Source organism: Schistocerca americana, chromosome 11 (genome assembly GCF_021461395.2).
Source record: "Schistocerca americana isolate TAMUIC-IGC-003095 chromosome 11, iqSchAmer2.1, whole genome shotgun sequence".
In the NCBI taxonomy this organism is placed as follows: domain Eukaryota; kingdom Metazoa; phylum Arthropoda; class Insecta; order Orthoptera; family Acrididae; genus Schistocerca; species Schistocerca americana.
This window is the reverse complement of record NC_060129.1, coordinates 121510822-121534836: the sequence shown is the minus strand read 5'-3', so window position 1 is coordinate 121534836 and position 24015 is coordinate 121510822. Positions and strand designations below refer to the sequence as shown.

At 41.0% G+C, this 24015-nt stretch overlaps 1 protein-coding gene across 1 annotated transcript in view; it reads right to left on the bottom strand.

The window, feature by feature from the left end:
* Positions 1-18472, bottom strand: part of LOC124554149 (zinc finger protein 62-like) — a 79660-nt gene extending 61188 nt beyond the window's left edge. Inside the window, exons 1-2 of the mRNA XM_047128217.1 lie at positions 17940-18472; positions 7954-8034 (exon numbers count right to left, since the gene is read on the bottom strand). Of these exons, the coding sequence (XP_046984173.1) occupies positions 7954-8034; positions 17940-17981 (123 nt within the window). The 5' untranslated portion in view covers positions 17982-18472. The remainder of the gene's footprint in view (positions 1-7953; positions 8035-17939) is intronic.
* Positions 18473-24015: the final 5543 nt, after the last annotated feature.

Genomic DNA, 24015 nt, shown 5'->3' with positions numbered 1-24015 from the left:
AAGGCAGTGGTTGAGAAGAAAGTGAGACAGCCTATCCCCAATTTTATTCAATCTGTACCCAGAGCAGCAGTATAGGCAACCAAGGAGAAAGTTGGGAAGAAAATTAAATTTCAGGGAGAAGAACTGCAACCCTTCAAGCTTCCCAATGACTTTGAGCTTCTGTCGGAGTATGAGGATCTTGAAAAGAAGGTTACATTACGAGATGAATATTTAAAAAACTAAAACAAGGGTGATGGAAAGTAGTTAAATTACATCAGGTAACACTATAACGCTGCGAAAATTAGATTAGGAAATAAGATACTAAAAATACTTCATGAATTCTGTTATTTGAGTAGCAAAGTAACCGATGATAGAAGTAGACATGATATCAACATAAAAAAAAGCACTACTGTAAAAGACAAATTTGTAGACATTAATTATAAACATAAATGTGGGAAAACCTTTTCAGAAGATATCAGTCTGGATTGTAGCCTTGTACAGGGGTGAAATGTCAATGATAAAAAGATCAGACAAGAAAGGAATAGAACCTTTTGAGAAGTGGGGCTACAAAAGAATACTGAAGAGTGCATCTATACTGTATTTACCCAATTATACAGTGAGGTTCTTCCCAAATTTGTCATTCGAAAAATATGGGCTCGTCTTATATTCACAAATTAAACTACTGCTGTTCAGGTCAATGTTTTTAATTTGTGTAACAGACCAATAGAGAGGTTGTCTTACATTTATAGAGGAAGTTTCATACAAATTTATTTTGAAGAATTCCAAATAAAGGGCTTAGCAAACAATACTTACATTCGAACAGACTCGAGATTATACGATAAGCCGAAGTGCTCGATACGGTATTGATCTCGCTCGATCAATCACGTGGCATTTGATTCACATTGCTAGTGCAAGCGAGATGCAAGAAACTGTCACCCAGCTGCTACAACAATCTAATGCTCTGCTTAAAAATTGACAGTTTTGTGGAACAGAAAATTCTATCAACTTACAAGCTTTTGTTGTATATGAGCAGGTTTGAAATATAAGTCTGGATATACACTATGTGATCAAAAGTATCCAGACACCCCAAAAAACATGTATTTTTCATATTACGTGCATTGTGCTGCCACCTACTGCCAGGTACTCCATATCAGCGACCTGAGTAGTCATTAGACATCGTGAGAGAGCAGAATGGGGCGCTCCGCGGAACTCATGGACTTCGAACGTGGTCAGGTGATTGGGTGTTAGTTGTGTCATACGTCTGTACACGAGATTTCCACATTCCTAAACATCCCTAGGTCCACTGTTTCCAATGTGCTAGTAAAGTACAAATGTGAGAGGACACGTACAGCACAAAAGCGTACAGTCCGACTTCATCTGTTGACTGACAGAAACCGCTGACAGCTGAAGAGGGTCATAATGTGTAATAGGCAGACATCTATCCAGACCATAACACAGGAATTCCAAACTGCATCAGGATCCACTGCAAGTACTATGACAGATATGTGGAAGGTGAGAAAACTTGGATTTCACGGTCGAGTGGCTGCTCATAAGCCACACATCATGGCGGTAAATGCCAAACGACGCCTCACTTGGTGTAAGGAGTGTAAATATTGGATGATTGAACAGTGGAAAAACGTGTGGCGTGACAAATCACAATACACAGTGTGGCGACCCAATGGCAGGGTGTGGGATTGGCGAATGCCCGGTAAACGTCATCTGCCAGTGTGTGTAGTGCCAACAGTAAAATTCAGAGGTGGTGGCGTTATGGTGTGATCGTGTTTTTCATGGAAGGGGCTTGCATCCCTTGTTGTTTTGCGTGACAATATCACAGCACAAGCCTACTTTGATGTTTTAAGCACCTTGTTGCTTCCAACTGTTGAAGAACAACTCGGGGATGGCGATTGCGTCTTTCAACACAATTGGACATCTGTTCACAATGTTCGGCCTGTGGCAGAGTGGTTACACGACAATAACATCCCTATAATGGATTGGCCTGCACAGATTCCTGACCTAAATCCTATTGAACACCTTTGGGATGTTTTGGAATGCAGACTTTGTGCCAGGCCTTACCGACTGACATAGATACCTCTCCTCAGTGCAGCACTCTGTGAAGAATGGGCTGCCATTCCCCAAGAAACCTTCCAGCACCCGACTGAACATATGCCAGCAAGAGTGGAAGTTGTCATCAAGGCTAAGGATGGGCCAACATCATATTACCGATGGAGGACACCACGAACTTGTACATCATTTTCAGCCAAGTGTCTGGATACTTTTGATCACATAGTGTATGTTTTAATACCATGTACCTTCATTTACTTTTTAAGTAAAGGTAACATTCAAGGCCAAAAATTTAGTCTTTCAAAAACCTTTACATGACTCTGAATCAATGACAATATTTCATTTGGTAATGAGAAACTAATGATTTACCAGGTGCATTACTAATGAGAATTCTGCCGCTATTCAAGAATACCAAAAAAACTGGTACAGCTGTTACTCAGCTTTAGAACGAAGTGGTGACATACGGATGAAATGAGAAAGAAAATTAAATGTCTACAAATGGAGTAAATCCAATTAAACTGGCTGCAATTGTTATGGCAAGAATACATTACAGCAGAAGCACCCATATGAGGATAATCCCAACAGACATGACCAGATCGTGGGACAAGCAAAAGTTCGACAACTGGCCTGAATCGTAACTGCAATGTCTTATACACTCCTGGAAATGGAAAAAAGAACACATTGACACCGGTGTGTCAGACCCACCATACTTGCTCCGGACACTGCGAGAGGGCTGTACAAGCAATGGTCACACGCACGGCACAGCGGACACACCAGGAACCGCGGTGTTGGCCGTCGAATGGCGCTAGCTGCGTAGCATTTGTGCACCGCCCCGTCAGTGTCAGCCAGTTTGCCGTGGCATACGGAGCTCCATCGCAGTCTTTAACACTGGTAGCATGCCGCGACAGCGTGGACGTGAACCTGACGGACTTTGAGCGAGGGCGTATAGTGGGCATGCGGGAGGCCGGGTGGACGTACCGCCGAATTGCTCAACACGTGGGGCGTGAGGTCTCCACAGTACATCGATGTTGTCGCCAGTGGTCGGCGGAAGGTGCACGTGCCCGTCGACCTGGGACCGGACCGCAGCGACGCACGGATGCACGCCAAGACTGTAGGATCCTACGCAGTGCCGTAGGGGACCGCACCGCCACTTCCCAGCAAATTAGGGACACTGTTGCTCCTGGGGTATCGGCAAGGACCATTCGCAACCGTCTCCATGAAGCTGGGCTACGGTCCCGCACACCGTTAGGCCGTCTTCCGCTCACGCCCCAACATCGTGCAGCCCGCCTCCAGTGGTGTCGCGACAGGCGTGAATGGAGGGACGAATGGAGACGTGTCGTCTTCAGCGATGAGAGTCGCTTCTGCCTTCGTGCCAATGATGGTCGTATGCATGTTTGGCGCCGTGCAGGTGAGCGCCACAATCAGGACTACATACGACCGAGGCACACAGGGCCAACACCCGGCATCATGGTGTGGGGAGCGATCTCCTACACTGGCCGTACACCACTGGTGATCGTCGAGGGGACACTGAATAGTGCACGGTACATCCAAACCGTCATCGAACCCATCGTTCTACCATTCCTAGACCGGCAAGGGACCTTGCTGTTCCAACAGGACAATGCACGTCCGCATGTATCCCGTGCCACCCAACGTGCTCTAGAAGGTGTAAGTCAACTACGCTGGCCAGCAAGATCTCCGGATCTGTTCCCCATTGAGCATGTTTGGGACTGGATGAAGAGTCGTCTCACGCGGTCTGCAAGTCCAGCACGAACGCTGGTCCAACTGAGGCGCCAGGTGGATATGGCATGGCAAGCCGTTCCACAGGACTACATCCAGCATCTCTACGATCGTCTCCATCGGAGAATAGCAGCCTGCATTGCTGCGAAAGGTGGATATACACTGTACTAGTGCCGACATTGTGCATGCTCTGTTGCCTGTGTTTATGTGCCTGTGGTTCTGTCAGTGTGATCATGTGATGTATCTGACCCCAGGAATGTGTCAATAACGTTTCCCCTTCCTGGGACAATGAATTCACGGTGTTCTTATTTCAATTTCCAGGAGTGTATATGTATTACTTGCTGTAGTTACATATGACCTGCACCCTAGAAGATACTGCCATCCACGTTTCATTGTTGCTCAAGCACAGCCCTACGGAAAGTTGCAGGAAGAACAGTGACCCCATTTGGCTGTGAACTACAATGAGTGCAGGAAGGGAAGTGTTGAGCAGGCAGCAAATTTTGTCGTACTGCCAACTGTGGGAATTTATACAGCGTGATTTGGCTTTTTATGAAAATCTGCCATCTTTACATTGCTGTTTTCCTGAATTCTTTTGTGCTCTGAATCGACCTGATATTAAAACTGGACAAATACTCAACTTCTGCAGGAGATTGCTTAGTCTGGATTGGTCCCAGTGACGTTCTTACATGTTTCCGGCAGCAATGTTGTCAGTGTTCACCACCAGACATGATTAGAGACATATCACCCACTGGTTTTACACAAACAATGACAGAATGGTTGACAGACGATAGGTTTGGAAGCAAGACACTGCAACATTCTCACGTCCATACAGAAGCAAAATCTGCTGTGTAACTTACTGATGTGTTTCATACTGAGAGTCTTGCATATACCAGAGCTAACCTTCAAAACGGGAAGTTGTGCATCAATAAGTATGATGAGACGAAACATCATTTCATTCTGTGTTGTGTATTCTCTTTCCCAAATGTTCATCAGTTTCACTAATAGGAGGATGACCAAAGAAAATAAATGAAACAATGGAAAATCCAGGATGGAATAATGACAATATTATCAAAAGGACGGATTAATGTCAATATTATGAAAAGGATAGTTCCTACTCACCATATAGTGGATATGCTGAGTCGCAGATAGGCACAACAAGAAACTTTAGTTTTTTTGTTGTGTCTATCTGTGACTCAGCATCTCTGCTATATGGTGAGTAGCAACTACCCTTTTCACGAGACTGTCAATATTCCATCCTGGATTTCCACAGTTTGAAGAGGACAGACTGCTGCTTGTTATACAGGGTGTCCCATTTATCTTGACCACCCTAAATAACTGTTTGTCCACATACAAATTACAAAATGTTTCAAGCAAATGTTCTTTAGCCATCAGGGGTACACCAATCAGCAAGATCACCTTCGTTGTAGCTTTGTTTTTTTTTTACAAAGATACGAACAGCGATATGACTTTTTTAAATGGCATCCTGTATTTTTCATTCGGTAATTCATTTCCTCTCCTGAAGACCTACTTAAAAATGTATCACAGTGTACCATTCACTGAAACACAACGTTATTAATTACATAACACAACATTGACATTGACACTCCCAGCACTTAGTGCAGGCACTCGGGGTAATGGAAGACATCCACGTGCTGACGTTCACAGAGCACAAGTGTAAACATAAGTAGAATGCGCAACCATCATTCCATAAACCATCATCAGTTGAAGAGTTGTGCGAGTAGAATGTACAACAATGAAGAGAAGGTAGAAATGCTACTCATCTATGGGGAATGCAAGTTAGCAGAACAGTAATTGCAATACTGTATTCTTATGTATGGGTACATTTAGTACAGTAGTTCAGTCCTTTTTAATGCTGTTGTGTAGAGTAGGCATACAGTAAAGGCTGTCCTCCTTACAAACTGCATCGACGTAACGTTTCTTTTATTGTTGTTGAAGGTATGCAAAATGCTATGCAGGCAGCAGAAGTGTACAGATAGCAATATCCTGACAAGAAGCCACCGTCCCAATGGATATTTTCTCATCTTGTTGCGACGCTTCAGGAAATGGGAAGTTTCAATCCACGACAACGCAACCGTTGCAGCACTCGCACAGACAAAGCTGCCGAAGTCACTGTTCTCGCTTCCATTTCTATGAATCAACATGTGAGCGCACGACAGCTTGAAAATGAAATAGACATTCCTAAAACCAGTATACATCGTATTCTTACACGTCACCGGTTTCATCCTCACCATGTACGCCTACATCAAGAATTACATGGGAATTATTTCCAGAATCGTGTACAGTTCTGTAAGGGGGCACAGCAGCAAATCCTCGCCAACCTGAACTACTTCTCCAATGTTCTATTTACCGATGAATGTTACTTCTCAAACAAAGGACAGGTAAATACAAGGAACGTGCATTATTGGTCCAGTGACAACCCACAATGGCTCAGACAGGTGAGACATCAGCGTCAACGGAGAGTTAACGTCTGGTGGCAGATGCTTGGTACTACAATTATTGGCCCTTATTTCATCAATGGTAGTCTAAACGGCACAGTGTATGCCAACTTCCTCAGATGAATTCTTCCTCCTCTTCTGGATGAAGTGCTGCTAAGAACTAGAATGCTTATGTGGTATCAAAATGATGGATGTCCAGCACATGGTGCCTTGCGTGCACATTGTGTTCTGAACCGAAGGTATCCTGCCAGATGGAGTGGTCAAGGACAGGCAGTTACTTGGTCTGTTAGGTCTCCTGATTTAAATCCTCTGGACTTTTTTATCTGGGGATGAATTAAATCACATTGTCTACAGCAATATTCCAACCCAGGAAACATGCAGGAATGCATTGTGCTTGCGTGTAATTCTCTTCAGCAGGCAACACTGGGAGCAGTAAATAATTCACTCATTCATTCATTCATTCAACGAGTGCACCAGTGTATCGGTGTTGAGGGTCACCACTTTGAGCACCTTTGAATGTTCGAGTCCTGGGCAATAGTATAGGAGAATCAAAGTCAATTTTGTGTTACGTTTTTACTTGGTTTTCATTTGTTTTTTTGACAACTCCAGCAAGTGGACGAGTTTGTGATCCCGGGCTCAAAGTCAGTGTTGTATTATGTAATTAATAGTGTTGTGTTTCAGTGAATGGTACACTGTGATGCATTTTTGGATAGGTCTTTAGGAGAGGAAATGAATTACCGAATAAAATATGCAGGGTGCCATTTAAAAAGGGCATACCACTGTTCATATCTCTGTAAAGAACAAAGCTACAATGAAGGCAATCATGCTGATTGATATACCCCCCCCCCCCCCCCCCCCCCCGCGCGACAGCTAAAGAACATTTGCTTGAAACATTTTGTAATTTGCATCTGGACAAACAGTTATTTAGGCTGGTCAAGATAAATGGGGTACCCTGTATAGACGAGATACAAGTCACAGAGAGGCACAACGTAGACTGCTACTCACTATACAGAGGAGATACAGTGTCACGGAGAGGCATAAAATAAAGAACGCTACTCTTTTTGTTGTGGCTATCTGCAACTCAGCATCTCCTCTATATAGTGAATAGCAATCTGCCGCATCCACAATATTAAAGAAAATAAACTGTGAGACTTTCTACAAGCAGAACAGTGTCACTAAGCGTTCAATGGTTTATAAAATATTCCACTGCTGCATCACCCGTTTTACGTGTACCAGGTGGAAATTTCGCTCTTTGTTTTGATTGAAAATAAAGTGAACCAAGTGATGGTGGTGATCTTCAGTGAAACATGTTCGTGTGAAATTGGAGAAAAAATAGTGTTTGCTCAATGTAGAACCCTTTCCAGAAACATTTGTTTGAAAGAACAAAGGAACAAAAAGTGAGAAGACAAACAGATAAAGATTTACTCTACACTCGAATGTATAGTGGTTTTGTGCAAGACGCAGGTTACTGGGGATTTGTTCCACAGTCGTATGACGGGAGAGGAGAAGGAGGTGTGGAAAGAGTTGGTACAGTCAAGATTCTGCATGTGTCCGATTTGATATTGCAGTTGTGGAGTGGTGGTGAGTACCTGATTTGTGAGGAGTGGTACTCAGGATACAAGTGACTAAAAAATTGCTGATGTAAATAGAGTGCGAGAAAACCATATTGGCTCCTTTCTCTTTCTTTGCCTGGAAGCAGTAACAGGAATGTGGCACTCACCTGAGTTTCTGTCACTTCCGAGACTGGAAATTTAGCAGCACACTTGTTGTGTTCTTTTGCAGCTGTGAAGCATTCGGGCCCCTGCAAAAGACATAACCTGCTGTAATGAAACACAAAAAAAAGGATGATATGTCACTCTGAAAACTCCAATGTCAAACTAACTTCATCTCCAAATGAGTCACACAGTGGTAAAGTGCAGCAATGCTACTAACAAATACACTTAACGCCTTACACGTACACACGAATATCGTGCAAAGCTTGTAAGCGTACTGAGACATACTCTGTAAAGAGGACGCAGATGGGAGATAGACATAAAAGTAACTTTAGGTGTGCCCGAGGGAAGTGTGTTGGAATTCTTGCTGTTCATGTTGTATGTTAATGACCTTGCATACAATACTAATAGTAATCTCAGACATTTCTCAGACGCTGCACTAATCTATAATGAAGCAGGACCGAGTGTCTGAATAAATCTGCACAAATATTCAGTCAGTCCAAATAAGATAACCAAGGGATGCAAATACTGTCAACTAATTTCAATGTTCAGGAATGTAAAACTGTGCACTTCACAAAATGCAAAAGCCTAGTATCCTATGACAACAATATCACCGAGTCACAGTTGGAATCTGACAACTTATGTAAACACATAGGTGTACCAATATCTGAGGATGTGGAAACAAAATACACTACGGGATCAAAAGTATCTGGACACCCACAAAAACATACGTTTTTCATATTAGCTGCATTGTGCTGCCACCTACTGCCCGGTACTCCATATCAGCGACCTCAGTAGTCATTAGACATCGTGAGAGAGCAGAGTGGGGCGCTCCGCAGAACTCACGGACTTCGAACGTGTCATACGTCTGTACACAAGATTTCCACACTCCTAAACATCCCAAGGTCCACTGTTTCCAATGTGATAGTGAAGTGCAAACGTGAAGGGAGACTTACAGAACAAAAGCATACAGGCTGACCTCGTCTGTTGACGGGCAGACCTCCGACAGTCGAAGAGGGTCGTAATGTGTAATAGGCAGACATCCATCCAGACCATCACACAGAAATTCCAAACTGCATCAGTATCCACTGCAAGTACTATGACAGTTAGGCGGGAGGTGAGAAAACTTGAATTTCATGGTCGAGCGGCTGCACATAAGCCACACATCGTGACGGTAAATGCCAAACGACACTCACTTGGTGTAAGGAGCGTAAACGTTGGACGATTGAACAGTGGAAGAACTGTTGTGTGGTGTGACGAATCACAGTACACGATGTGGCGACCCGATGGCAGGGTGTGGGTATGGCGAATGCCCGGTGAACGTCACCTGCCAGCGCATCTAGTGCCAACAGTAAAATGCGGAGTTGGTGGTGTTGTGGTGTGGTCGTGTTTTTCATGGAGGGGGCTTGCAACCCTTGTTGTTTTGCATGGCACTATCACAGCACAGGCCTACATTGATGTTTGAAGCACCTTCTTGCTTGCCACTGTTGTAGAGCAATTCGTGGATGGTGATTGCGACTTTCAACATGATCGAGTACCTGTTCATAATGCACGGCTTGTGGCGGAGTGGTTACTCGACAATAATATCCCTGTAATGGACTAGCCTGCACAGAGTCTGACCTGAAACCTATAGAACACCTTTGAATGTTTTGGAACACCGACTTCGTGCCACGCCTCACCGAACAACATAAATACCTTTATTCAGTGCTGCACTCCGTGAAGAATGAGCTGTCATTCCCTGAGAAACCTTTCGGAACCTGATTCAATATATGCCTGCGAGAGTGGAAGCTGTCATGAAGGCTAAGGTTGAGCCAACACCATATTAAATTCCAGCATTACCGATGGAGGGCACCACAAACTTTTAAGTCATTTTCAGCCAGGTGTCCAGATACTATTGGTCACATAGTGTATCACATAAGCTCAGTCACAGCTAAAGCAAGTAACATATTTTGGTTCATTGGTATGATACTAGGGAAAAGCAATAAGTTTAAAACGGAGACTGCTTAGAAGACACTAATACCACCCATCACAGAATATTGCTCAAGAGTGTAGGACCCATACCAAATTGGACTCTGAATACCTCTTTGACAATATGACGTTAAACACTAATATCCTCCTCTTCCTCCAAACAGGACTAGCAGTATATGTTCAACATGTATGGAAAAGGGCATCACACACGATTGCAGGTTTGTTTGACTGTTGTAGTTTAGATACTATATACAAGAAAGTTATTTGTTAGTAAAAGGGATTAAATATAACTAACTAGGCCAAAGCTATAACACTCGAACCTGATGGATGATGATGATGATGTTTGGTTTGTGGGGCGCTCAACTACGTGGTTATCAACGCCCGTACAATTATCCAATCTTTGCTCAGTCCAATTTCGCCACTTTCCTGGATGATGATGAAATGATGAGGACAGCACAAACACCCAGTCATCTCGAGGCAGGTGAAAATCCCTGACCCCGCCGGGAATCGAACCCGGGACCCCGTGCTCGGGAAGCGAGAACCTGATGGAATTTGAACACAGGAAATCAGAGCAAACAAAAATAACTGAGTGTATGAACAGTACCCTCATGCCATGCCCCCCTCCTTCGTCTCATGCCCCTTTGCTAATAAACATTATTGAAAAAGTGTTGGTACTGCTTGGGGTAATGTGCCTGCCTGGGTGGCTTCTACAGCTTTTGCCATTTGTCTGGCTTGTAATTTTTTTTTGGGCTCCATACCTGAAACGCAAAGCTACAGTTATTGACAAACAGTTGTAGCAGTGACTGACACCGTGTCACAGACTAGAACCATGACTCTCACATACAAATTTCCAAGTGACTAATTCACAATGTAATTCAGTTTTGTCACATATTTCCAACTCAATGTAGAAGTACGACCATGGTATCAGTTATTGACAGGAGGTTCAAAGACTGGAATACGACATAAAATTATGTAATAGTCTTACACATCACAACTTAATTTTAATAGCTGTAACTGATCGTATTTTTTAACAAACTGCTCTACATTCACGAATCAATCCAGTATAATACTATTACAAAATTTAACTTGTAATGTTACACGTCGTGAATTAAAGAAGAGCCTTAGTTTAACATTTTTCTTTGTGAAATTCTTGAAAATTGCTCACAGAACATCAACAACCACGTCACAGTTTATTTTCCTTGTGAAAACAACCGAGCATTCGCTATCAGATAGTGCACAATGTTGCCATATCGTTAGACACAAACTTCCCATATTCACACAAAATAGAATGGTTTAAATAGTAATTCACAGCATTATGAACTACACACAACTCAACAATGTGTTTCCAGAGACAATGCTCTCACTGTCAGGTTGTCATATTCAGATCATGAGGTTGAAATTACTAAAAAGTCCCCCAACAGATTTGCAGCATTTACAAAATAAAATAGGTTAAAAACATAATGGATAAATTAGAATGGCTTTACTTTCCTTACTACTTAGCAGAAATGACAAGTCTCAAAAATTGGTGCTTCTAATTTAACATCTTACCCTCTTTCCAAGCTCAACATCACACTCACCATAGAGGGATGCTGACGCCCTGTAGTCCTGATGTCAGTCAATAGTATGTTCATTGCGGATTACCGAAAGTTGCGATTCCAACCATTTACATCAGCCATTTGACAACATCCAGATGGCGGAAACATCTACTTCTAGTATATACAATATATGGCGACCACAAAGCCACTCATTACACTCAAGAACAAACATAAATAACACATGAAATTTTTGCTCCAGCAACAAAATGAAACTAATAGGACAACTGCAGGAAAAATGGAGTTTTGGACAATGACAAACTAAGTCAACAACAATAGAAATATTTACTCAGAAGTCAAGCACACAAAATTGTCAACATTCTACACAAACAAAAAATGCAAAATAGAGCTATACAGTTAAAAAAAAAAGCCCTCTATACCAGGAAGCCACGCACAACTCAAAAATCCGGTACTGCAAATTTCACTTGACCTACATAGCTCAACAACAGCCTTCAGAGCCAGGAACCCAATATGAAAAAAGAGTATAGCAAATTTCACTTATCCTATGTACCTCACGCGAAAAGCCCTCAATACCGGAGACAAGAAACCCAAACACAACTCCAAAACCAGACTGGATCAGTGGGGTATTTGTAAACTATATTAACTGGAAAGAGCAGGTATAAAATTTTGCTGGAGAGTTATTTGGTGTAGTTGTAGATAGCATTGTTTTCAGCCAACATTTCTTATTCTGACATCATGTTGCTCTCTTTTTTATTGTTAAATTTTATTAGTTGTTGAGCTTTTTATGTTGATGTGTCTTGCTGTTCATTAGTTTCAGATTTTGGAAAAAAGAAAATGATATTTATTCCTCTATTTATTGGTAAGTTGAGCATATTTACGGTTTATTAAGTTATATTATCATTCTCAAATGAGATTATAATAATGAAATTACTTAATTTCAAACCAAATAAGAACCACTGCCTTTTTTTTATTTACCCCTTAAAAATTTACAAAGTGCGGTAATTGGGTACAGAGACTAAATGAAGATTGCAAAGAAACAGGATGGTATTCTTCCATATTAAGTTATGATAAAAGCCTAGAACCTAAATTAAAAGGTGTTCAGATTGTAGTTACACTGCAAATGATCTGTCAAGGGCTACACACGATGTTATAAATGACGTTAACACATTTAGGAAAGCAGAAGCAGCCTTTGGTGTCACAAAATTAATCATGTGCCACTGAATAAAAGGGTGAAAATGATATTTTTCTGGGAGTCCAGAATGAAAGAATAAAAAGACGTTAAATCTGACCCTTCATACAGGATTTACATGATTTCATTCCATCTACTTCTTTAGATCAGATAGTATCACTGGATAAATTAGACCTTGGGCATTGTCAAAATCTTTCTACATATACTAAACCTACACTGGTCAACTGTTTATTTGCTCATGTAGAAATGGTAATGTGATAAAGAGGAACTTAGGTCATTGGTACAACAATATGTTAAACAGAACTCCATTTAAATATGATCATCCTGGTGAGGGTGGGTATAGGGCCTTTGCAAAACGATATCCCTGTATTCCTCTAAAGAAACCTGAGCAATTTCAGAAGTCCCAAAAAGAATGCTAGACATCTATTTGCAGTTTATACCTTCAACACTGAGTGAATAACTGGTATTAAATATGTAGGTCAAAAAGTGTAAACTAACACTTTACTTACAGTTGCGGCGAGTTTTGGTTTGGCAGTGACCCAACGAGGATAAAAGCTCTCGGGGAAGACGGAATATATGTTGTTCTACTGGATCACGAATCAACAACTATATTGGCCTGTGTTGTTGCAGATGACACAGCTGATCATTTATACAGGTGGTGCAGTTCAGACTCGATGGACTTTGGGTAAAACCTGTCCGGGGACACATGGTTGCTTCAAAAAAATGGATGGAAGGGGGAGCCTAAGCTTTATCAGTGGTTCACTACAGTTTTTATCCTTCATACACAACAATTTCACGCAAATCACTAATCACCCAACCAAAATGCTGTTTTGATATCTGATGGGCACACTAGCCACGTCGGTCTAAGACTAGGGGAAATGGCAGTAAGAGATAACATTCATTTAGTGTGTTTGCCGAGTCATTTACCTGACAGACTACAAACTCTTGAGAAATTTGTGTTTGGTCCTGATACAACCAAATGGGGAGAAAAGGCATAGCCACACATTTTTGTGTTTGTGTGTTCTGTTTATATATGCTAACAATGAGTACATTACTTACCACCTCAGTTTTAATGCTATTTGGTAAATTCCTTTCAAACATTGCTTATTTTGAAATGTTTAATAAATTTCTTTGAAAAATGGTTCATTTTATAATTTTTAGTGTTTGTTGGTTGAGGTAATTGTAACACTGTTTTAATCATTCAGGAAAATGTTCATAAGTAATAGAGCACTGTTGCTCTAAAGTTGAGCCAGCTGGTAAATGCATACCCAGCCCACACTTTATGAGGTAGCAGTTTCCATTTACCCCTGGCCTAATGGAGTAAATGGGAATACAGGGGGTAAATGTAAACTTATAATGATGTCAGTTAAAACCAATAGATTAATGAATCCAAGAGTAGAGTTCATATTTCAGCCTATTATATCTCTAAATTAGGGTCGACAGAAGCGTCCGATCCCACGCATCGGCTTTGACCCGTGACGTAAGGGTGTTGTCGTGTGTGGCGTCATGACGGCGCGGAGTTTGGTTTGACTGTGGCTGTCTCCAGTTCTGTTTTATCTTATTTTATTTACTTTTCTGATCTGTTCGTTCTATCCTATGAGATTTTTTTTTTTTTTTTTTTTTTTAAAAAAAAAGACAAAAAACACTAATCAGCTACTGAAGCACCTTTATCTTCTATGGGTTGCAGGTGTTACGACCCCTGGAGAGGTGGGTGGGTATTCATGCATTGCTGTCTTCACTTACACGTTGTAGCTACGCAAGGCATCTAAATTTGTTTATATTTAGTTTGCCCCCCACCCAAAACACCCCATTTCCCGCGCATGTCCCGTTAGTGTCATTAGGCTTCTTGTGGAAAGCGTGTGTGTTTGTTTTTGTTTCCGCCATATTTGTGACGTCATGGGTCAAAGCAGACGGGCGGGATCGGACGCTTCCGTATTTCCCTAAATTAAGTCATATCTAAAAACAAAGATAATGTGACTTACCAAATGAAAGTGCTGGCATGTCGATAGACACACAAACAAACACAAACATACACACAAAATTCTAGCTTTCGCAACCAACGGTTGCTTTGTCAGGAAAGAGGGAAGGAGGGGGGAAAGACGAAAGCTGATGGGTTTTAAGGGAGAGGGTAAGGAGTCATTCCAATCCCGGGAGCGGAAAGACTTACCTTAGGGGGAAAAAAGGACAGGTATACACTCGCGCACACACACACATATACAGACACAAGCAGACATATTCAAAGGCAAAGAGTTAACTCACTGGCAAACCAGCACAAACTCTTTCAATGATAACCTCACACACTCAACTAATAATGTCAAATCACTGGCTGGGATACCTAACAAACAACTTTGAAACATAAACATCCAACACAAGAATGTGGCTCACCACATACAACAGCCATCTACTAACATAACCTCACTCAAAAGGCCTGTGCCATCATGAAGTCACATGATATAACACAGTTGAAGCAGATGGGTGGAATCGTAACTTTCAGTTAACAATAAATAAAAATCTATCATTCCAGATAATGCTTTTACACTATGTTTTTGATTTCATTTTTCTTTTCTGAAACAACTTACTTCCAAAGCTATGCAATATATAATACCAACACCTTATCCCCTTTCTGAACTTATAATCTCACTCATTATAGATGCATGCTGGCTCAATCTTTTCAGGCCACGAAATGAGAAGTCACGGCAAACAAAATCGAAACAAAACATTCTCGCTGTGGTCCTGATGGCAGTGCATAGCATGTGTAGTGTTACACTACAAAACAATGTGTGAGTATTGTGTTCATGACTGGTACTGAGTAATGTATTAGCAGTATGGCACCAGTCTTATTAACTAACTTATATGCAAAGCAGCACGATCTCCGTCCGCCCATCCAGGTTTAGGTATTCTGTCATTTCCTGAAATTACTTCCACGTAAATGGCAAGACGGTGGCCAACTACCTCTCAAACCCTTGTCAAACTACACCTGTAAGTATGTACATGGCTGTTTATATGGATTACATTATTTTTGATGTTCCTAAATTGTATTACTATGCCACGTCCAATATCCTTGCCACAGTGGTACACAATGGAAGCACCCGAATCTACCTCGCTGCTTTGAGCCGTGACGCAATGGTGGGGTGGTGTGTGACATCACTACTATGCGGTGTTTCCAAGTTGGTTGTGTTTGTAGATGTCATATTGTTGTATTTGATGGTGCCCTCTGCTGGTGGATGTGGAAGTGCTCAGTTTAACACGTGGTATTGGGTTCATTTGAATTTTGATTGCCGTTATGCTAACGTGGCTTTGAGTTTAGGTAGTTGGTGCAGTAACATGGGTCGCGTAAGTGTTTCCAGTGAGTTGAACTAAGGTTTTTTTTTTTTTTTTTTATGTGTGTGTTTGGTATTTCTGTTAGGTCTGTTTGGTTTGGTGCTTGTTGTGTGGAAAGAAGTCGTAATTTTTTATTGCTTTTTAGTTAGAAATGAATATGGGAATGATGTTCGTGAGTAGGTGTTTTAGGAGACTTTTTAGCTCTGTGTGTGTGTGGGGGGAAGGGGGAGGCTTTTGTTGGTAAGTAATTTTTGTTACAGTTTTACTCTATAACTTAATCATTCTGTTGTTTTGTCTGTAGTATTTTTATGGTAGGTCGGTTCTGTTTCAGTTCATGTAGTGGGTATGGAGCATTTGAGTTTTTGAGTTGGTGAGGTTTTGGTTCCACTTTTCGGTATTGTAGGTGTTAGCTGTGGCCAAGCTATATAGGTCAAGGGAAATTTCAGATTCCACTTTCCACTATTGTAGGTATTGTTTTTTTGGTATCGATAGTTGTGGATGAGCCTTATAGGTCAACAGAAACGTCACATTCCTGTGGTTTTGTTGGCGTAGCAGAATGCAGTAATTTAATTTTCTTTATATTATTTGTTTTAGGATGGTACAGTGTTTTATTATTGCTGTGTATTTTGCTTGTCCCCACCATAAACCCCCAATTTTCCATGGTTGTCCTGTTAGTTTAATTTTATGTTTGCAGTGAAAAATTATTGTGTCACTTTTATTTTTGTTCGTGTTAGTTTGTGTGTATATGTAGTTATGTCATAGTCGCCATATTTTATACAATGGAACTAGCAGTTTCTGGCATACCGATGATATCATGGATGAAAGCAGACAAGTGGAATCAGACGCATCTGTAAAGTCGATGAATAAAACAACTACTGCTAGATGTGGAATTTCCCTTTAGGTCTATCTATGTTTGATAGGTACAGTAATCATTTGGCTTGCTTCTTGAGGTTCGTTTTCAAGAACATTTTCAATAATGTTGGATTAAATTCATTATGTGCAGCTACTGACTGTAATGTGTTAAGTTCCTAGTCATTGCCTTCGTACGACAAAAAGACGGTGGATCATTTCAAGTTAGGAATTTATGACAGCTCCTTATGTACCACTGCCATTGGGACTTCAAAGAAAATATCAAGCTAATTATATCATGCACAGTGGCATTTAAACAGGCATTCTCACCACATTCCACATGTGAATGGATTGGGATAAACTCTAGTAACAGGCCAATGGGAAGTACACTCAGCCATGCACTCATGGTTTGTAGAGTATGGATGCAGACTTCCATGGCATATTATACAGACACAAAGAGCTCCAGGCTTTCAGGTGACAGACAATGCTGAAATACTGAGACATTTCAAGACTGCATTCTGGCAAACACGATACAGCACGGTATTTCAGTAGGCCTATTTCCATAAGTCTACAAAGCTAACAGTATTTCATGTGAACTATCACATTTTCTCTATAAAAATTATATAGAATTACCAGAAGAAATGACTGCAGAGTGGAAGGTGTATTTAAATGTCACAGAAGTGAGAAACAAATGATAGTTAATTATCCAAGTCAAACTGATGTCTTGACTAATAAAAATTCTTGAAGTTGTGAGGTAGGTGGCATCCCACATCCTGATAGACTACGTAAGTCCAGTTACTGACTTAACATACTTCATCTATGACAATGGATGAAGTAGTGCAGATAATGTACAGTATATAGAGATTCTGTATTTAAAACAACTATACACATTGAAACATACCATTGTAGTCAACTAAATATTAAGGTACCAATAGAAGATATGCAGGAACTATTTAATATGTTTCAGGAATGTGCAGCTTCTTTCTCAAAGGAAGGTTTACTTTTTAATTTACTCAGCTAAACTGAGATGGCATATGCGTGAATAGCATTTTGCACTATTGTGCTAAAGGGATGGATGAATGAAAGAAAGAGAAGAATTGGAGTCCATTCTCACCTCGTCGACTGGCGAGAAATAGTTCAGAGGTTCTTCCTTCATGGCAATACTACATGGGCCGACAATCAGAATTCTCGGGCATCAAGTTCTTGGAGTCGGTTTCTTGTTCCCAGGTACTGTTGATAATCAACAGAGACTTGAAAAAACCGCACATATAGCAATACAAACACACACGTTAATTAGACTGATACGATTAATCACTATCGGAGTCACATCAGTTCACGTAACTGCTGTAATTACGAATTGCCAGTAGACCTGTAAAAATCACAATTTAATTTTGAATTTTACCGAGCACACCCATACATGAATCTAAGACGCAAAATATTGTCATGCCAACGATAAGCTTAGTATTTTTTTCACGTCTGCGTCTGCTGTGAAGCAATTGTTGAAGTTTTGCAGCATTAAACATGTTATTGCGGTATATACTTTAACCCGCACGTAGCCCACACACAAACAACTAGCGACAACGACCCATCCGCACTGGACATAAACAAAACTCCAACGTTCCTATTAATTTACAAAATTCTTCACGGCTATGCTACCTTCAACTGTTCTCTCCTTGGTTACGCCTACGCATTCTGAACCAAAACAAGCATAGCCAACGTCTGAAGCGAAGAAACATGATTAGTAATATGAATAGAGACTTCAGCTCCGTTTAATTCGTTTTGACTATGTGACGTGAATGTCCGTTTCCATCGTTAATTCGTATAATAACTGCCATCTGAAATATATTGTTTAATGGTTTACTATGACTCACGACACAACGGTTGACGCTTAATCTTTAGGCTTTTCAGAGATTGGCAACGCATCTTGTTTTTTTTTCCGCTGTGCCACTAAAAATTGTAATGATGAGCAAAAATTGAAATTTTGTAGCCACGACTGGGCTGTATAGGTCCGTAAATATTTGATAGTATAATGGATTTAACGTTGTCATAAACTAATTTCTTCGTGTACAGCTCCTCAGTTTCAATGTATCGGCTAAATCAGTGATCTTCCAGCTGTTTCCTTTTAGAGACTGTCCTGCGTGTGTTGTACTTGCGATCTCGTAATCGTGTTCTTGTTCGCAGTGAGAATAAGATACGCGCGACATATAATTCTGTCCAACTGTTTATTTAGACAAGAAGTTAGTTTTAGCTTTATTTAGACAAGAACTTATTTTTAGTTCACATAACAGCAGGAAAAACATTACGAAACATTTCCAGTGCCACGAATATTGCCAGCTTTTTGGTAACTAAGCGAGGAAACAGTAACAGTAACAAGAATACTAAAAAGTCAAACCAAATTATTAAATTCATGTAGCGCACGCTGCAGCAAGGATAAAGTGTCTCACAGCGCTCCTGGTGATAAGCGCTCGAACCCTGTTGACAAACCCCAGCCGATCAGCTGATAAACTGACATCTGTTTCGGATGACGCCCGAAGTCGGTACACCAGACCCCTTCGGGAAAGCGGAGCGCCGTGTTGGATTATGCTGGAAGTGACATCCCTGAAGCCTGCTGGGAAGTGTAAGGCCGGTATTACACTATCAAATTTCTTTGTCCAAAATCTTTGTCAAAGATATTTGATAGTGTAATAGGGACTTTGTCAAATGTCGTCCAATATTTGATCAAATCTAGGGCCTCGCTGTATATTTGATCAAAGAAACCGCTTGTCTTCTGTTCAGTGCATTGCGACATGTTACCACATGGAGCGCTAGCATCGCTGCAGCTTTCTGTCGTCTGTAGTGTTTTTAGAACCATTGCCGGTAAATACAATTGGTGTGTGCCGACAAAATTAATAGAGATGTCTGAAGCTGATGAGGCGCTTTACAACGTGAGGCACCCTGAATACAAAAATAGATTAAGAAGATTGGAGACCTAACCTGATCTAACCTAACCCAACCTAACATAACCCTCTCCTGTAGCAAGGAATCGGAGTGTTATAGTGAGGCTGTCTTCTGAAGATGTAGCAGTTCTTAAGTGAATATTGTGCTTTGTGATATGAGGATACACTTGATTGAGCATATACAGAAATGTATGCTCATCCATTCTTAAGTAATTGATGTACGACTTGACGTCTTCCACTGTAAGCTCACGTAACAAGTTTTGTTGAATGCTTTTATCGTGTCGTCGTAAAACCCACGGCTTCACCCGGATTAGATTAGTTTTTCGTTCCATAGATCCGTGCTGAGGAGATCCTCGTGGATGTGGAACATGTCGATTTTTTTAAGCTGAAATAACTATACTAATAGTATGAATAAATACAATACATCATTTGTTGTTATTAAAAATTTCGCCAATGGAGTAGAAAGAGTTGGCCAGTAGTAAGTCTTTCAGGCTCCTTTTAAACTGATCTTTATTTGTAACTAAATTTTTTATGTTTGCTGGCAAATTATTGAAGATGAGTGTTCCTGAGTAGTGGACCCCTTTTTGAACAAAAGTAAGTGCGCTTTTAAGTCCTTGTGCAGATCATTTTTGTTCCTGGTATTGTATGTATGAACTGAGTTGTTTGTTGGAAAAAGAGATATATTATTTACGACAAATTTCATTAAGAAGTAAATATACTGAGAGGCAGTAGTTAGTATACCCAGTTCTTTGAAGAGGTTTCTGCAGGAGGTCCGTGAATTTACTCCACAAATAATACGTATTACACGCTTTTGGACCTTGAAAACTTTTGTTTGACTTCAAGATTTACCCCCAAAATATGATCCCATATGACATTATGGAATGAAAGTATGCAAGCTTTTTCATTTTTATGTTGCCTATGTCTGCTAACACTCGAATTGCAAATACGGATTTGTTAAGGCCTTTCTGCAGTTCTGTGGTGTGCTCCTCCCAACTGAATTTATTATCAAGTTGTAATCCCAGGACTTTTAAGACTGTCAACCTCGTATGTATGGTTCCATTTTTTTCCCCCCACTTCTTTTCCGCATGTGCACACAATGCAATTGGAGTACGTAGAACTGCTGCGGTTAAATAACAAGTTGTTGTCAGCCATCTTGAACTTTGACGAAAAATTTGATGACAGTCAAATATATTGGACGGAATATTGGATCACATCTTTGATCAAATCTTTGGCAAAGAAATTAGTGTAATACCGGCCTAACCGTCGTCCGAAACGCATTTGCCGTTCAATTTGAACCGGCGATGGCGCCGGTGGAGGTTGCTGGGTGGCGGGCAGAGGTTTCACCTGATTGTTTTGCAGATGTGAATGTGAAGAGTCTAGAAGGACGAGCGCTGGTTTCACTCTATCAGTGGATACAGTATTCAACTTGCCACTGTCGATGATATCAATTGTTTTGTCACTTATAATGATGACACGATGTGGACCAGTATATGGCGGTGTGAATGGCGGTTTGACGCCCTCTACTCGCAACATTATGTGTATACAGGATCGTAACTCGGGGTACGAATGTTTGAGATGTACATGGCCCGATGCTTGTCGCGTCAGGCATTCTCTGAGGTGGGTGACAAACACTGGTGCATTAATATCGTCCAACGAAATCGCGTGTGGGTCCACGAACTCACCTGGAAGCCGTAGGACTTCTCCATATACCAGTTCTGCCGGTGAGGCGTCTAGATCCGGTTTATACATGTTACGGAGGCCGAGCAAAACCAGTGGTAATGCGGAGGTCCATTGTCATTCATGGCACATTAAGGCGCCTTTAAGCCGTTACTGGCAGGATGGGAACTTGTTGTTGTGTGATGCACTGCACAGCAAAATTTACTTACCAGGAAAGTACTTGGGCCTGAACAAACATAAATACACCAAAATCGTGTGAGAAATAATGTAAAGGTCTCTTATTGCACTAGTGATACTCCCAAATCTGCAAAACTCAGCAGTCGTCCGTTAGAGGCCTCTGCGTATGCAGTGCCGCATTGCACACTGACCTGCCAGTACGCCAGTAGGGACGGTGCAGTGTGACTCTGAAGTTGCGTTTTGTGACATTATTTGTGTATTGAAGCGTCAGATGGCTCGGCGATTGGTTGAGATGAAGTTACGAAGAAACCTTCTTCGTGAAGATGGCATTGATGTAGAAGACGAATCATTCGCATGTTTTCTGGTATCTATTATAGTGCAAAAATATGAGTGTAAGTTAGAAACAGATACTGTTGTAACACTAATACATAATGATGATGATAGGGATGATAATGACGAACAACTCATTGTAAACGGTAGTGCTACGGCAAGTGCGGGAAGAGGCGATGGAAGCAGGGACAGTGAATACCGACCGTCTCCCAAGAAGAGTGTTAAAGTTGCAAGTATCATCACGGGTATTGATGACAACACACTGGAGATCATGTATGATGATTATTACAGAAGAGGTTTCACACATACGACAAGCTTTTGAAAAGATTCCCTGAACTGAAGTCTAAAAGCAATATTAAAAACATTTTGGATTACGTGGCAAAGAAAAGAGAAGGAAATACAGTTTTCAAAGGAAATCGTACACTGCGGTTCAAGACCATCGAGGAGCGTGTAATGGCGAAATTCGATGAAGCGCGAGAATGCGGTTCCGCCGTTCATTATTGGCATTTACAACATTGGGCATTGAACGTAGCCAGAAATGTTGTGTGTACAAACTTTACAGGTTCACTAGGATTTATTACTAATTTGAAAAAGGAGTTTAGGATAACATCACGCCATATCACTATGCTCCGAGCACGAAAAAATAAGGATGACGAAGAAGAGCTGATTGAAAGAGCTCAAACGTTTGTTCCTGACGTCAATGAGCATATAACGAGAGAAAACATCGATATTAGTTCTGTATGGAACTGTGATCAGAGTCAGTTCAACTATGAAGTTTCTTGTGACAGAACACTATCCATGAAAGGGGAGAGAAACACTGTCGCGATGTTGCAATCAGTTAACTGTGCAACACATAGTTACACGATCAATGTTGCTATATCAATGGACGGACGATTGGCAGACAAACTTCTATATTTGCTTCCAAGAATCCAGTGGAAAGTTTGGACCCCGCGTGTCAAGGGAAATAGGAACGCGGTGCCCTCCAAATGTCGTCGTCGATGCAAGTGTGAGTGGGAAGATGACGAAACAACATCTGAAGACGTTTTTTTCTGTCAGTTTTGAATCCACATTTGTCGAGAAAGCCATTAGTACTTTGTGTCTCCTGGTCTGGACATAAGGATGAACGAGTGCTACTGGAAGCATCTGGCGGAAAACATGTAGATTTAAAAATCATTCCGCCCAAAACTACAAAATATGCACAACCTCTGGATGTGTATTTCTTCAGGCAATATAAAATATATGCCAAGAGAATAACGGACTTCATTAAACTACGTTCCAGTAATATGCAGCCGAAATTTCACGGCAGATTCTTTATTATGAATATGCATTCGGTCATTTACAATGAGTTATCTGCGGGAGTAGACAGACCAATGCTTCGTTACGCGTGGCAGAACGCTGGCTACGATATTGGTGAACCAGTGAATAACTTCAAAAGTGTCAGTGACGTGGCGTTCAACACTGATATTATAGAATGTGCAAATACGCCATTCGATCGACTTGCATTTCTTCACTGTGCGTTTTGCAGTCATTCGTATTGCTCGGAGCATTTTATTGACATTCCGCATTTACATTTATAGTTAAGATTGCTGCATTGCGTGTTTTTAGGTTTTAGTTCTTCTAAAATATTTGCTAATTTGCAAATCTTCTGCGTCTGTATTTTGCACTTTTTGTTCATTGTATTTAACTTAGTCTTGTATTGCACAATTTTTACTTACTTCCTTTCTTCAATTTTTTCGACCTTTTCCTTCAGCTTACTTGGACTTGATAGAAATGAATAATTGTGGTCTCCAGTGTAACCAGAAACGTGCACATCCACACACTTTCTACTGTCTCAACATTTCTTGGCTTTGGCTTTGGAGGTTTCCTTGCCTTGGTAACTTGGAAAAGGAACATTCAAAATTATACACACTGACATTATTTCCACACTATTTAACCTAGGCCTATATTGCACGATTTCCAGGACACTACACCTTTTTCAAATGAGTTTGAAATCCAAATACTGTCGGTATAGCACCGTCCTTCAGTTGACGTCTATTTACATAATTTTCCATGTAACAATTCTCTTCAAAA